This window comes from Buteo buteo, chromosome 13, assembly GCF_964188355.1.
Source record: "Buteo buteo chromosome 13, bButBut1.hap1.1, whole genome shotgun sequence".
Lineage (NCBI taxonomy): Eukaryota > Metazoa > Chordata > Aves > Accipitriformes > Accipitridae > Buteo > Buteo buteo.
In genome coordinates this window covers 17071225-17086667 of record NC_134183.1, presented here as the reverse complement: position 1 = coordinate 17086667, position 15443 = coordinate 17071225, and the positions used below count along the sequence as shown (strand labels likewise).

Here is a 15443-nt window from a genome sequence, read left to right as displayed (position 1 = left end):
GTGAGATTGCATTCAAAGTGTTTAAAGTGCACTTTTTAAAGTGTTACACACTGCTACACCTAATGTAGCTGTGATAGGATTTCTCTGATTGTGAATGATGAGGAAGACACACATAGGGCAGTTCCACTAAGCTCTCCAGACTATGAAATGTTGATAGAGTGAATGCTGAGCTTCATAAGAGATTAGTGTTGTACTACAAATGCTAAAGAACGGCTATGCAACTACTCGTTGCAGATAAAAAGTACATATTTACTTAAAATTTCCTGATGAAACACTTTTGAGCAACAAAAGCTCAGGAGAAAGTGTGTAAAATTCTAATCCCATTTCCTTTGTCCTTTTCTTTCATTATTGAGCAATGGCCTCAAATCAGTCTTTTCATTTTCTTCTCCCCTCCTCTGACCTGCCTGCACAGATTTCCTTACCACATGCTTTTCTGCTCCACTAAAGAAATCTTGACTACTACCTCCTGGCACATAATTTGTTTGATTTATGAACACTTACTGTTAAAAGTGTAAGCTTTTTTGAGATCACAAGCTCCTACTCAATACAATTTTTTAGTATATTATATAACCAAAAAAGAAAGTGTTTAATCCCTGATCCTTAAGGGATGAACTTTTGGAGATGAAGAAAGAGCGATGGGATCATCTCCTGTTTTGGGGCCCATGCTTCTAAGCTTTCAGAAAGAGGCCAGTCTCTGACCTGTGTTCTAAAGGATGAAGATTAGAATGGAGGTGTCCTGGGGTTAGAAGTAATGCCAAGGGTAAAAAACAAAGGATTTGGTTTTTTTCCAGTGAGATGAATCTATAGTCTGAACAGTATTTCATCCTGATTGTGAACTTTTGACTCATTTTCCCAAATCACTGCAAGGTGCCAAAAACTCCATTGTTTCTTCAGTTTCACAATACTTTGACAAGTACCTCAACCTCAGGGAAGAGTTTTAGATCCATAAATCACAAGGAACCATGGGCTGCCCTCTCACATCTCCTGTCTATCATCTCCTCCTCACCTCCGCTTTCCATTCCACAAGAAGTCAATCAGGCAGAGCATACCACAGCAGTTAGTGCAGCACACCAGAGCATTTAGCACTTTTAACACTTGGACCCCAGTATTAGATAAAAATACTCACATTTTGTAGACACTTCTATCAATGATCTTTCCTCTTTTCTGCCCACAAATGCCTAAAACTTCTTTATAGCTGTTCCCAACGGGCTTCACTATTTCCATCAGGTTGTCTAGTAATAGGGGAGTGAGCTGTATTCCAGCCTAGTTCCCATGGAAGAGTGCAACAATGGACTGGAGGAAGTTCCTCCCACACACGTGTACTCGTTCTCACCTTTCTTATTAGAAGAGCAAAAAACCAAAGAATTGGAAAGATTCCTGGTAAACTCAAGACCTGCAGGAGCCTGTTTCTAAATTATTAGCTTGCCTGCATATCTCCAGAGGAACAGAATTAATCAATCATTGCCATTGATCTCTATTTGACAATACCTGAATCTACAGTTTTCTCTTCCTTCCCATTTTTGCTCTACTTTCCAGCATTAAGTGCTAGGAAGTGTGTTTCAAGACACAGTTTGGCCCAATAAAAGCTTAGCTTCTGTTCCTTGCAGATTGCAGAAAGTGTTACTGTGATACAGCTGCTCCCCTTTCTAGTTCCCAGATAAGCCTCCAGCTCTGCCTCTGTACTAAGATTAGTCAAGAGTTTCATCCACAGGTGGAGCTGCTTCCAGTCTCTTCTTTCTGTGGCCCTTACGTATCCACACAAGTTTTAAAAACTTAGAGTAAGCAAAGGATAAATTGTATTGGGGATGAAAGAACTACTGTCATGGAAAACTCAGGTGCAAGCTCATTTAAATATGCCACACTCTCACAGTGACCTAGGACAAGGAGCTGCTAACAAGCTCAGCACCACAGCATCCATCAAAACTGAGCCTGGTCTTCGGTGTCACTGACACAAGTCATGTTCTTAAATGCTGTCAGGCTGAGAAAAGCTTGTGATGCAAAAAACAGGAAAGGTCTTGCTCCTCTTACAGGAAGCAAGACCTTAATTGTATTGGAGGTAACCACTTATTCTCCTGATTTTCTGAGGATCAATTTTTGCACTTGTCCACAGGAATATTTATGAAGACATACAAGTGCCAGTCACAAGCTCCACTGCTATGAATTTTATGTGATCCTAATTTAGATGAAGCAACACTGTTGTTTTCAGGAATAATACTTAAGCAGCAAAAGCAACAGATATTTCACTATGCAGCAATTATGACCCATTTAATTACTCAAACAAAACCACTAGAGCAATATACGTATTAACTATGAGCTTTTGCTTTTTCCTGCTTTTGCTTTCCCAGGTTTTGATCTCATTCATAATTGCCCCATAGCAATGAATTCTTTTTAGATGTACTCAGAAAATAAAACCACTGCAAGAAGCGGCATAGAGGTGGGGAAGAATTATACATTCAGCTATATTTCACAGCAAAAACGTCAGTATTCCCATAAGACTTACTCTCAGGAGATTTTATCCATGTTGAATTTTAACATTCAGTTGCACTTCCATAAACAAGCTGCCTACAATTTGATACATAACCTCTGTACTGTGAGGCAATATAGATTGGAGGAACATACAAAGGAAAATTTTCAATTACAACTATGCCCTTGACATGCAACTGTGACTTCAACAAAACCACTTACTCTCTCATTCATTTCCTTGTCTCTAAAATTAAGCTAGTACTGACCTATTCTAACAAGGTTACTGTGAAAATTAATTAGTAAACACCATTACGATACTTTGGAGTTAACGCATATTCTGTTTTAAAAGTATTATAAAAAAATCCTCTATTGTTTTTATTCTGGTACAAGACAAAGTAGTAAAGCATGCAGATTAAGTTATAAAAGGATACATGGAATATATGAAAGGACTTTGAGAACCATACAAATATTAACATACCAGAATGCTTGCAAGAAAAAATAATACAAGAATGTTATGCTTCTAATATTATAAATTCATTGCATAACTTAGGTTGGAAGAGACCTTGGGAGGTCATCTGGTCCAATTGCCATTCTCAAATCAAGGCTAACTTCTAAATTATATCCAACTTCTGAGTTCTATCACATTGCTCGGGGTCATATCATTAGCACATATGAGTGCAGCATTCAGATACTTATGTTTCCCAGGTATGTCTCAGGCACATGTATTTTGCTACCCCCATGTCTCCTGTGCTTGATTTTTGAGCAGGGGCCATGGAGTAGACAACCTCCAGAGGTTCCTTTCAATCTCAAGTTATTCTGATCACACATGGAAGAGGCCATTCACGTTAATACCAACTTTGGCAATCACTTCCTATTTGCAGCATGCCTGCTTTGCCGCAGGATTCCAAGCCCCTTCATGCTCCCATCCTTCACATGAAACTACCCCTTCTGCTTTCTTAGCAGCATGCTTCTAGCCCGTATAGTTTAATTCACTGCCAAATTTCCTTGTAAACTCCTTAGGTCATGAGAACATCAAGGAGAAACCATAAATGATGTATTAGATTGTCTCAACCAACACTCAATCGTGCAAGCACGTAAGGGAATAACCGTCCCCTCGCTCTCCTCCTTGGTCTGCTTAAACTGTGGCTGGACACCTGGAAGGGCAGGGGCTACCCCTACCTGGTGCCAGTGACGGGGAAGGGATGCAAAGCAGGGCCACAGGAATGTAAGAGGTCTCACCTCCATCCGCTGTCCATGGCAGCTGGTTGGGGGCACTGGAAAGACTGAGCTACTGCTCAGAAGCAAATGAAGCAACTCATCTGCCTGATTAAAGGGAAGCAGGAACAGTTTATTTGGCACTACAGATCTATTCAACATCCTTCATCTTATGCACTGACAGCTTTGACTATCTGCTTAACATTTATCAGCTCTAAATATTACTTGGGAAAGAAGGAAAAACTGCATCTCATCTGCTGAATGATACCAAGACAGAAGCACTGCTGGGGAAACAGCACAAACACAATTGCATTCTCATCCTTGTCATCTGTTTAGGATTAATTGCCAATTCATTCTCATGTAAAGCGTCCAAGAAAAACGACCGTATCTTAGGCAAATAACCTGATAATAATATTTTCTGTAATTGCACAATAAAACTTATTTAACAGATATATTTATTCAATTACTTATAAATAAATGCTGAATGGGGAAAGCTTTAAGCAAGTCCTTACCTAAACCCCACAAAAGTAACATGGAATGACAGCATCTGTAAGTGCCTTGATCTGGGGCAAAGAGAGAGCACTAGCTTCTCTGAACAATTTCACTACATATATGCCAAGCACAGAAGCACAAAAAGCCTATGGCCTAAAAAAAAAAATACAACCCCAAAACCCCAAAACAACACAACCCCAAAACAAAACAAAAAAAACCCACAACGGCTATCTGATGAACCCTAGTTACAAACTTGTCCCAAATTTATTTGCTAGACAGAGAAATTACTTGCTGTTATAAATACGATCACTGATTCACATAGCAAACTCTCCCACAGCCAGCTCGTAATTTGTAGAAGTATCATCAATACTTTTACGAGTATCTGCTTCTATTTTAAATTCAGAAGCACCTTGACTGAAAACTTCCAAATTACAGTTATTAAAGAAAATAAGTGAACTTAAATTATTTCCTGCTAAAAGTACCTGAACATTTTTAGACTTCAACAGAATCCCTGCCGGCTTCTCTCCTGTAAGCACAGTTGGTTGCTCAAAATAACAGGAGTTTCCACTCTGTACATTATGTCTGAAGGTTTGACAACCTAGTGAAGTATTTAGAAGTGAAAACTGCATAACTGTGCTCTCTCCAAATCACAGGTACTGAGTCTCACCAAAGCCTTTTGGCTCCATTTCTTCTCCCTGCAGCCAAGAGAAGGACAGGGATATCACCTCTGCATTGCCTTCCAGTTCTCCCCTCCAGTACTCAACCTCACCAAACCAATACTGCCAAGTCTGCTCTGTTGTCCCATGTTAAAGCACCCCAGGCAGCTGCAGAAGGTTTCTAAATTGGACTCCTACAAAAAGTCCTTACCAAGAGAAGCCTCTAAGAACAAAGTGTTGCAATTTCAATCACATGAAATACCTCTGGATCGTCTCTTTCACTTTTCTTAACCTTGCTAAACATGGCATGATTAGTAGAGCTGTGGTCAAATCACATGGATGCCTGAGTTCTAGGTTTTGGACTTCTGATAAAGGAATTCATCCTTACATTTAGTAAATCACTAAAGCATAAACACAAGGGTAACTTCTGCTGCTATTTTAGTCAAAAAATGGCCTTTAAACAAAAAGACTTCATGATAGCACCTATGGTGTGTGACACTAACACTCACAAAGCTTTGGAACCAAGAAATTAATATCAGTAACTGAACTATACAGTGTAGCACAGCTGAACCTGGAGTTACTTCAATATTTTGTTATCCTTTATCTGTTACATTACCTGAATTTCATCAAGTAACTGGTTGAAGCTGATTTTCCTCTGCTCCCTCTTTATGTCTGTGGCTTTGTCTAGCAGTATCAAATCAAATTCATGAAATATTGGCCTGCATATGCATTACATAAAACAAAGTCCTGTGCAGCAAGCAATGAAAGCACATAAGGTGCATGCTACATGTGTTCATTTATAATCAAGTATTTTATACCAGGGGAAAAAGCCTTAGAGGCCAATTCTCACTATTGACAGTGCTTCACAAAGCTCTGTGGATCACTGTAACATAAGGCATCTGTTTAGTTCCCTGTCCCCCCAACAATTGTTTCAATGGTCCAGCTAATGTAAAGTGACCATTACTATCCTCAGTAACAGATACCCTCAACAAGACAGTGTATTTTATATGAAGTAATTAATATAAGCACCATGTTAACTGAAGGTCTGACCTGCACCTCCCAGGTACCTATTGCTTTATTGGCCCAATTAAAATATTATTTCTTTTAATGCCATCATAAGCCCATTATCAAGTGCCACTGGAATACAAAACCAGAGTCTGGAACACAGTTATCCTTCCATGAAAACAAAACAGAAAGCAAAAGAAAATCTCCAGAGTTCTACAAAGAAATGAGGAGCTATTGAGCTATTTTCTACCAATTTTTGTCACAATTGCAATACATCCTCCTTTTTCTACCATTTCTCTCTGCAATCATCTTACTAGTCCCAGGTGCAATTTATGATTAGTATTACAAATCAGTAAGAATTGCTGTCCTGCAACCCATGAACTTTGCATAGCTCGTTATCCCTGCAGCAGCTGCTAATGCTTGCTCCATCTATTCTTCTCTAGGACTGACAGCTACTTCTGTGGATTTTTAAATCATTCTCAACTTTCAGTTGTTACCAATTTAACATCAAGATGTCCTCTGGTTTTACTGATTGGAGCAAAACTAAAGCTAGGAATGCCAGAAGATTATCATGATCTAGACTGAATCTGGATAATGCAGATTGAATGTAGAGAAAGATCAGACTACCTATACTCAGTGGGGGAAAAAAATAAATAAATCCACTATTCCATGATACAAGATGGATTACTAAATACATGCTTTAAACACTGTTTTCACACCTTGTGTTAATGTTGTTGTAGGACTTCTGAATCTGGAAATCTTACTTTTCACATCATTGCCTTTTCTGTCACTATGCTGCATTCCTTCAGCCTTTAGTAGTGAATTCCTCCAAACTGATTTTTTAAAGAGCACAATAAAATAAAGGCATGACAAATTCCCACCACTTAACTGCACTTATTCTCACGATTACCAGATCTGAGTCATGTGATATCTAACCACTGCAGTAAAGCTACACTTACCTCAGTAAATGTACAGACACCCTGAAGCCCATTCCTGCACTATAACAAAGCTCCATGTGCATTCTTAAATGTATGCTTTTCTTTACCTGAGCAGAAAAACTAATTGCTCAGGCTCTGAGCATATGCTTTTTTCCATTCTAAATAAAGAATAATCCAACTTCACAAGTTCCCAAATAGCTCATACCTTCATCTCAAATATTTTTACACTTTCAGAAACACACACTTCTGACAGCTATGAAAATATGCTAAGTTTGATATTCAAGGAAGAGTCACATTTCACTCTCCAATGCACAGAATTCGTGTTGCACCATAGATTTTCTTCCACACACAGAAGAACTGATTGCGACCTTTCCCTCTACCCTTATATAATAAACAACTTGTATAAAGAACAAACTTCTTTGTGAGTAGAAAATAAGTGTAGCAAAGCTGACCTTAAAACCAAGAAATGTACATGCAAATAAGGAACACACAACTGGTACAGATATTTTATTCCAACTGCAGGGTTTCATCTACACTTTACCATGAAGTGAAGTCTGTGACCTGTCTAATATTGCCAGTCTCCAAATTCACACAAGACTCTCCATAACTATGAAGCTTTAAATATGGTTTACACTGATAAATTTAGTAGCAGCAGAAAGCATACCAATTTTATCATTAAAAAAGGAATGCCTTGATGTCTGCCATTTAATCTTAATCCTCTTGTATCTATTGAAGACTACTAAAACAGGTCTCAGGCCAGCAAACAAAAGTTAATATTGAAACAGCTGTGGGCTTCGTTTTGAAGAACCTCATTCTAACTTGCTTTATTTCATTTCATGTCTCAAACAGAGCTACCCCTGGTGCAAATGGTAAAAACAAAATGCTAATACCTTAATTTTGGAAATAGAATTAATGTAGCCATTTAAAAGCAACAGATACTACTTTAGAACTGTTTCTTTGTCAAAAAAAAAAAAGTTTTCCTTTCAAAGTAGGATTTCACTTGGCTCCAAGGATTCTCTTACTCATGGTACAGCGAGTTTCTTGCAGCAGTCAGAGGTCCTGACTTAAGTCAAAAGAGACATATATACTTCTGAAGCCCATCAGGGCAGAAGAAAGATGTGTTCCTTAATGCCACATTTGGTTATGAATTAGCCAGAGGTCTGTGCATGTGAATTGACATCACAGTGGTGACTTGTTCATGTCCATTAAAAAGAAAAAAAACCCTCAAGAGTTGCTAGGTTAATAAGTTATAATTCCTTCTTAAAGCTAGACGCGTTTGTTAATAATTGAACTCAGCAATGTCATAGATCATGCTACAAATTATATTGAGAGTCTTTCATTCAAATATGTGAGAATCGGGACTTACAGACTTCTCATACAATCCACCAGTGGTAGAGAAGTGATAAGTGTTATAAATTTAGGCTCCACTTCTAACAAAAGAGTTTTCCCTGTCCCTGTCTGGCTAAGGCTCATCCTTAAATGGTGAGTGCTGCGAAAGCATTTGCAGCAGCAGTGGGACTTGCCCAGACAGCACTCCCAAACACAGGAAATCCCACAATGTTTTATTTTTAATTGTCTTTTTTTCTATTTCCAATTACTGCTTTTCTGCTCTGCTGCATCAGTAACAATGCCTTTCTGTTCCCTACTGTAAAGCCTGACACTTTAACAAATTACTGCTCACAGAAAAAGGAAAGTGCTCATTTTGGCACACAGTACCAGGTTCCCAAAACACAGACTAACTTTGAGACAACAAGAAGTGCCAGGTTTTAGAACTGAAATGGCATTAGCAATACAGAGAAGGTAAATTAGCCGTCATATGCTAAAACTGAGCCAGCAATTACGACAGTCGTGTCTAAAAAAGCCTGAATCTCCTCAATAAGAAGCAGAAAAGCTTATCAACACAAGGTTTTAAAAGTTGGGTTGGAGTGACATGAGAAGCACAAAGGATCAAAAGAAGCATAAAACAAACAAAACAAAAACCAAACAAACAAAACAAAGAGGGAAGAAGAGAAGAAACACTGCAAAGGAACATTCTGAACATGAAAAATACATCAACTTGTACCAGCAACACAAAATACCCTGGGGTCATTCCCTCCTTCACATTCTCTCAAGCTGTGTTTTATCAGTAAAAGGAAAAGTAAGTGCAATCGCCTTCACATTGTGCTTCACCTCTAAAGCTTTTCTCCTTTTCTCACAGGATGTTAGTAGTTATTTAGATTGCACCATAGGTAGTGACACAACCACGGGAACCCTGACAACTGTGTTTAGACAGAGGAGTGTGTTAGAAAGTTGTAACCGGCATTAAACTTTATTTTCTGTTATGTACAAAAAAGGCCACTCCCTATAAGCTTTGCACCGTTTCGGTTTAACAGGTGTGTTTAACCAGTTCTGTGGCACACATGCTGTCAATATAACAACCTGTTAAAGGGAATAGCCAAAACCAGGTACTGTTTAAAAAAAAAAAAATTTTTAAATAAATCTTTCTCCCTTCCTCCCCAAGAATGACATAAAGAGCAAACACCTTGCAGCAGAGCCTGAAAATTAACCCGATGGGGCTGAATGGAAGCAATTTCACAGTTGCAAGACTTCTTGAAATTAAGTCAGGAGCACATTGCATACAGCAATTGGACTGAGTGCCCCTGTACTGTGCAAGGAGACAGCTGTCTTCCTAGCTATCTAGAATTCATCTATGATTTCTACAGCTATAAAAACATGTTCATCTTAGAATTGCATCTGGAAATGAAACAGTTTAATGAGTTCCCTTTCCAAATACTGGTGGCATCTTTTGCAAAAGATGGTACTTTCAGTTTAGGGTTTATTTCCAACCACAAAAGCCAAAATAATCAAACATACAATTCGTGACACCAAACCCAGAATGCAGATAATCTCAGAGTTTATCTAAACCAGCATTACTGCTGGTGAATGGATTGCTATAATCCATAAGTCAAAAAACCTCCACATCCATCCCCATTTCCAGGCAGCAATAGTCAGAAGTCAGTTCTGCTTGGGGTAATGCCTGTCAGGAGACAATTACTGAGGCTGTTTTTAAATGACTAAATTTCCATCTTTTCTATCTTGAAAAAAAAGACAGAACCCAGTAGGAATATAAAGTTGCCCTTGATTTTTTTTTCTGCAAAAGTGTGACTAGTCTTGCATTATAAAAAGGTTACACTGCTGTAAGCTCAGTACTCACCTGCCAGACAGATGAGTTGAGGCTGAGCTCTTTCTTCCTGCCCCAAAATAATTCTAGTTACAAATAATCCACTTAATAGAAAAATTTTAAGCCAGCCCTTAAAGGAAAAAGCCTTTTTTTTTTTTTTTTTTTTTTTTTTGGTATAACTCACAGCCATCAGAATGCTCATCCCTGTCAGATCTACTGAAAGCACGTATGGACTTATAACCAAGTTACCATGGTTCATCATGTTACTGCAGGTTAATAGAGCTGTGGTAATCAATCATCTTCACACCCAGCTCACAGCAATTATAGGGTATTAAGCCCCTCCTTGAACAACAATGGAATTTCAGGCCAGACAGTCCAAAATAAATTGCTTTATTTCACATTTGCTGTAGTCATCAGTTATCTTTGATCTTGACGCATAGTGACCTGCTAAGCTGTCATAACTGGATTGCAGTTCTAAGCCCTACAGTTTTGTAAGGCTTAACTCCAGATATTTCAAACTGTGGCCACATTTTAACCTTTTTTAATTTTTACTCGTTATGTAATCAATCTGAAGACAAAATGCTACATTATTCCACAGTTACTGCTGACCAAGTCCCACTATATCCGTGAGCCCACCCAGTTAATAAATGGCACAATTTGGCCTGCCTCAGTGCAGGCAAACCAAGACTCTTACCTGCTCGGGGCTCTATTGTCTTGTTGGAACCTGCATCCATAAACACAAACCGTCCACCACCAAAATCTTCAGTGTAATCAGAGAGATAGAGCAGTGAAGTGTAGTCAAAAGAGCCGTAAGTCACCTAGGAGTAAGACAACATTACCAAACATTACCAAATTCTACTCCCATCTCCGCAGAGCACAAATAATTACGCAGATGATCTGGTGGGTTTTTCCAGTTTTCATGTATTTCATAAAGGGGTCTCTGAAAGCTGAGAACGTTCTTTTATAGAAATTATATATGTTTATTAGTCTATTCTGTTTACACACACACACTACATACAAGACTAGCGTGTTATGCTTATATTTCTATTATTACAGTTTCCATTGTTAAAGAAGTGCTCTTAGCAATTTCTATCATCCTAAGCATACTAAACTGCTAGCAAAAAACAACACAGTGTCAGAAGTTACACCTCTGCATTGTATCAAAAATATAGAAGGGCTCAGATCTATTTATACTATTTCAAGATAAAATTTCACCATACCCTTACTGAGACCCAAGAACAGCCTTTGACTAATTAATTCCATCATTATCTAATCATGGTTATAGGTTTCCAGAAACCTCACCTTTTACTCTTTCACCAGCTACCATGCAGGAGCTTCATGGTAACAGTGAATCAGACCTTTCAAGTAAACATGCATTTGTTGGAGGAACTTCCACTCTCTTCCATACGGGTTTTGTTTAAAAACCTTCAAATGTGACTTTCAAAGTCTCTGATTCTCAGCCTACAGACCAAACATCCCATTTTTAAGTATAACAAGGTGATTTTCCTTCCTTCTAAAGTATTATTTTTGCTCAATGTGTATGTTGAAGATGGAGAGAAGAAACACTATGTATTAATGCTCTGAGTGAAGCTATCTAAATATTTAACACTGAGTTTAGCTGATTCTGAAAATATTTCCTTTTCATATCTGCATGTCACCAACAATTAAAAATATACTTAAAATCAATGGTTGTATTCTCCAATTTCTTTACAGTATTTCAACTCAATCAAGTTCTGCATTACACTGTCAAACACTGACATGTGCAGCACAGTAGTACTGTATTTGCAGAGTGTTTTGACTGACCTGGTGACTGTTAGAGGTAGGTGCTACTTCCAAACTTAGAAGCTTTCTAAGTATTTTCAATTTTATTTTAAGTTACATTCATTAGAGCCACTTAAATTTTGGCTCAACAGCAGTTGTACATATTATTCTGTAAGGGCAATGACTAAAGAGAACATAGCAGCAGATGGAATAGGAAGACATTTTCATTCTTACTTATTTTATTATTTTGACCATAAGGGCTTAAAGGAAAAAAGCCAAGTCTGGTGATATGCTGCACTACACAGTCCGAATCACAAGAATGAAAGAAGTGTTTTCATAATCACCTTCTCCCCATGTTTACCCAAACCTTCATAGAAAGAAATGTTTTTGTGATTACCTTCTCCCCATGTTTACCCAGACCTTCACAGCAATACAAGGCAATAAATGGGAATTAATGAGCATGTGGTACTGCTGCACCTCGAAACAGCTATTCTGCAGCCCTCCTCACACAATCAGCTTTGCAAAGCTATTTTCACCTTCATTGATTTTGTGATAGAACTCCCACTCAGTTTAAGGAAGTCTTCCAGCCAGTGAAGGCATTAGCATAGTAAAGAAGTTTGTTCAACTCATACTTGCAAGTCTAATGCCTTAAAATTGTTTTTATGAACCCTACAGCGGTGCAGCAATCTTTGCTCCATCAGTACACTCCCCATCCTCTCCAAGGTGGATTTACCAATTCTGAACTTCTAAGAGCTAACTTCAAACCATTTTAGCCTAACCAAACACATCTGATTTCTATAGATGACTAATTTGGGGAACCAAATATGCGATGGAAGACAGCTTTTCTGTTCCTGTTCTTGTTCATTACTAACTCTCAGAAGGCAGCCATGCCCAAGAAATGCAACACTATAGAAAGGAGGCACTAAATTATACTCAAGTTACTTAAAATGTTAGAACTCCCACATGTATATCAAATGTCTTTTTTACCCTGGTAATGATTTCCAATACCAGAAAGGTTAATAATTGAACCAGAAGTTCAAACTACATGAGAAAAGCTGTTATTAAAACCAGGTGATAAGCCATACAGGCACACCACAGTAAATCAAGTTTCTATAGCTCCTTATGAACAATTCAATATAAAAAATGCAGGGATTTCCATTCAGCCTGACGCTTCATACAGTTAATATGCTCTTTTTGAGCACGCTTTGCCCAAATAAGTCAAACACAGCTAATATTTAATGGCAGATGCTCATAATGATTTTTATATGATACTTCTTTAAAGACTATTATAAATACAACTGATTGTCAGAATTAGCCAGACACATTTTGCAGTGTGGCACCCTTGGGTTTTTGAGGAACACATGTTTATATGCAACTCAACAGTTGTAGGAATATGCAACAGGCCTGCAGTTACTAAGAAAGATATGTATGACAGCATCCTCTGCTTTCCATTGCAGAAGAAAATACAAACATGTATTCGCTTTCCTATTAGCATAGGTCTAGCATGATATCTTGCAGAAATTAAGTCACAACTGCTCTTTTCCTGTAAGCCCCTACCTGTCTCTTTGTGCACATAATCACAAAAATAGCCTTGATAGCTACTTCCAATGTTCTATATATTGGTAGTATCTATTTAGTTGATGTGTAAGACACCAAATAGCATGTCACTGAATTACAAGGGGCTGTAGGTGAGCCAAGGTAGCAGGTTTGAGCAGACAAAGCATAAACTTCCTCGCATTTCAAAGACAATGCTGTCCTAAGGCAGAAGTAAGATCTTTTGATGTATTTCATTAAATATCTAACAGGGGGGTGGGGGGGAGTGAAAAGTCTGCTAGAACAGAGAGCAGCTGCTATCAGTGATAGATTCAACAGCCAGAGGAAAGGGGGCTGCTAGAAGGGTTAGGGAGATGGAGAGCATATCACAGGTAAGGAGACTTGAAGGTTTGGCTTCAAGCTTAGAGAAAGAAAGTTCTTGGGTTCAGCTTAGAGAAAGACAGACTGAAAAGGGATATGATTGCTACCTATAAATACATGGGGATGGGAAGAGGTGGAGCCGGGAGGAGGGAAAGAAAATAGCTATAAACTGATCATGAACAAGTTTAGGCTAATTTAAAAAATCTTAGAAAATTTGCACTTAAGTCCTGGAATAGCTCTGATAGAAAAAATTCAAGGAAGATAAACCAAAACTGATCTTATGGTGGAGCCTGACAATTCTGTGAAGGATGACAGGATCCTTGCCCAGGCAGGGGACTGCAGAAATCTTCAAGTCCTGCATCACTTCTATTAGAGAACTATACTGCTTTCAAAGTTGAGTGTGCAACAGCAATTCCATTATAAATCAGACATTTGAAAGGCTCAGTTCCACACAAATTCCATCCAAGATGAAGCTCCACATCTTAAGCCAACACTCTATTTGATTTAGCTGCTTATAAATTCAACAAGATTAAATGAGTCATTTGGGTGATTTCAGGGTTTCCATTCCTGTATAACTAAAATCAAGTAAATTTTGGGGAAAAAAAAAGTGTTATACAGACACAATAGATCTGTGCTACTCCATTATGCAGTTAAAATCTTCCAAGCCAAGGATATTCAAATTGAGAGATATAATTGCAACAGACTCAGCAGTATAGGGAAAAATGCAAGAGGGGTATTTGTGTGTTCCAAGAAGCCTACATCCTTGAACCAACAGTGTCAGAGATTCTTTTTTCAAAGGCTTATTTTTAACCTTCTTTTGGAAAGAGGCAGGGAAAAAAAATCCTTAAGTCTTCTAGGAGAAACCTTCACCTTTTAGTTATTATGCAGAAATATATAAAGTAATTTGTTCTTTTCCAAGGGGAAAGCATAAATAATGATACAACACAAAAGCATCCAACAAACTGGCAAAATATTTAACATGCTGAATTTTATTGATCTTTCTTCAACTACTTAGTATTCACACTTGTTTTGGAGTCTACATAAGCATACTACTGCTCTTATCTGGGAAGTATTTCCTGCCTCTGATCAATAGCAATGCATTTTTTTTTCTTCCTTGCTTTCAACTGCAGTCTGAAGTGGTAGGTGAAACTTAGTTTGTTGGAGAAATTAAAATACAAGGCAGGCCGACTGCCCTGAAGACAACCTGTGAAGCTACACAACTTGTCTACCCTATTTAGCCTTCTCTGAAATATTTTCTGACCTACTGACGTTCTATTTGGGTTCAGTTTCCTGCATAGCCTGATCAGCTATAAATACTTATTTTTTACCTCCTTCTAAACACATAATGATATAGATACAGATATATATAATGTACACCTAGAGTAGGCTAAAGTTACATGCAAACTTATATTCTACACATACTATAACATTTTCTGTAAGCCATGATCTGGCAAACACATACATGAACGCTACATTCAGATAGGTCTGTTCCAATTGCACTTTAGGGGAAAATAATACCAGACCTTTTGACACACAAACAGAAGTTAGAGAGGAGAGAGGAATTAGAGGCTTGTTTGTGCAGCAAAGAAAAGATTCAAATTAATCCTCTGGTGCCAATTCAAGTGAATGACGTACCAGAAGTGAAAGCGGCCAGTGTCCAGTAGCAATGATACATGATGACGTAATTTGGACTTGCATGATGGACATGAAGTGAACAGGATCGAGGATGTATCTCCATCAGACCCTATTTAAGGCATCATTAGCCTGGTTCAAACTCGGAATTTTCAACCAGGCAACGCAAACTGCTATCATTAAACCGTAGAAGTAACTGTATTAGCT

At 38.1% G+C, this 15443-nt stretch overlaps 1 protein-coding gene across 6 annotated transcripts in view; it reads right to left on the bottom strand.

The window, feature by feature from the left end:
• The window catches only part of OGFOD3 (2-oxoglutarate and iron dependent oxygenase domain containing 3), a 51371-nt gene that overhangs the window by 6934 nt on the left and 28994 nt on the right, over positions 1-15443 (bottom strand). For 2 of the 6 annotated variants that reach the window (XR_012652742.1, XR_012652741.1), the window contains exons 8-9: positions 10624-10747; positions 4653-4865 (exon numbers count right to left, since the gene is read on the bottom strand). The exons of 1 other annotated variant lie outside the window; for it this stretch is intronic. Coding sequence is in view for 2 of the 5 variants with exons in the window: in XM_075044895.1 (XP_074900996.1) it covers positions 10624-10747 (124 nt within the window). In the remaining 3 variants the exon portion in view is untranslated. Of the gene's footprint in view, positions 1-3702; positions 3787-4652; positions 4866-10623; positions 10748-15443 lie in introns of all 6 variants that reach the window. 3 more of the 6 variants (XM_075044895.1, XM_075044894.1, XR_012652740.1) reach the window with 2 other exon arrangements.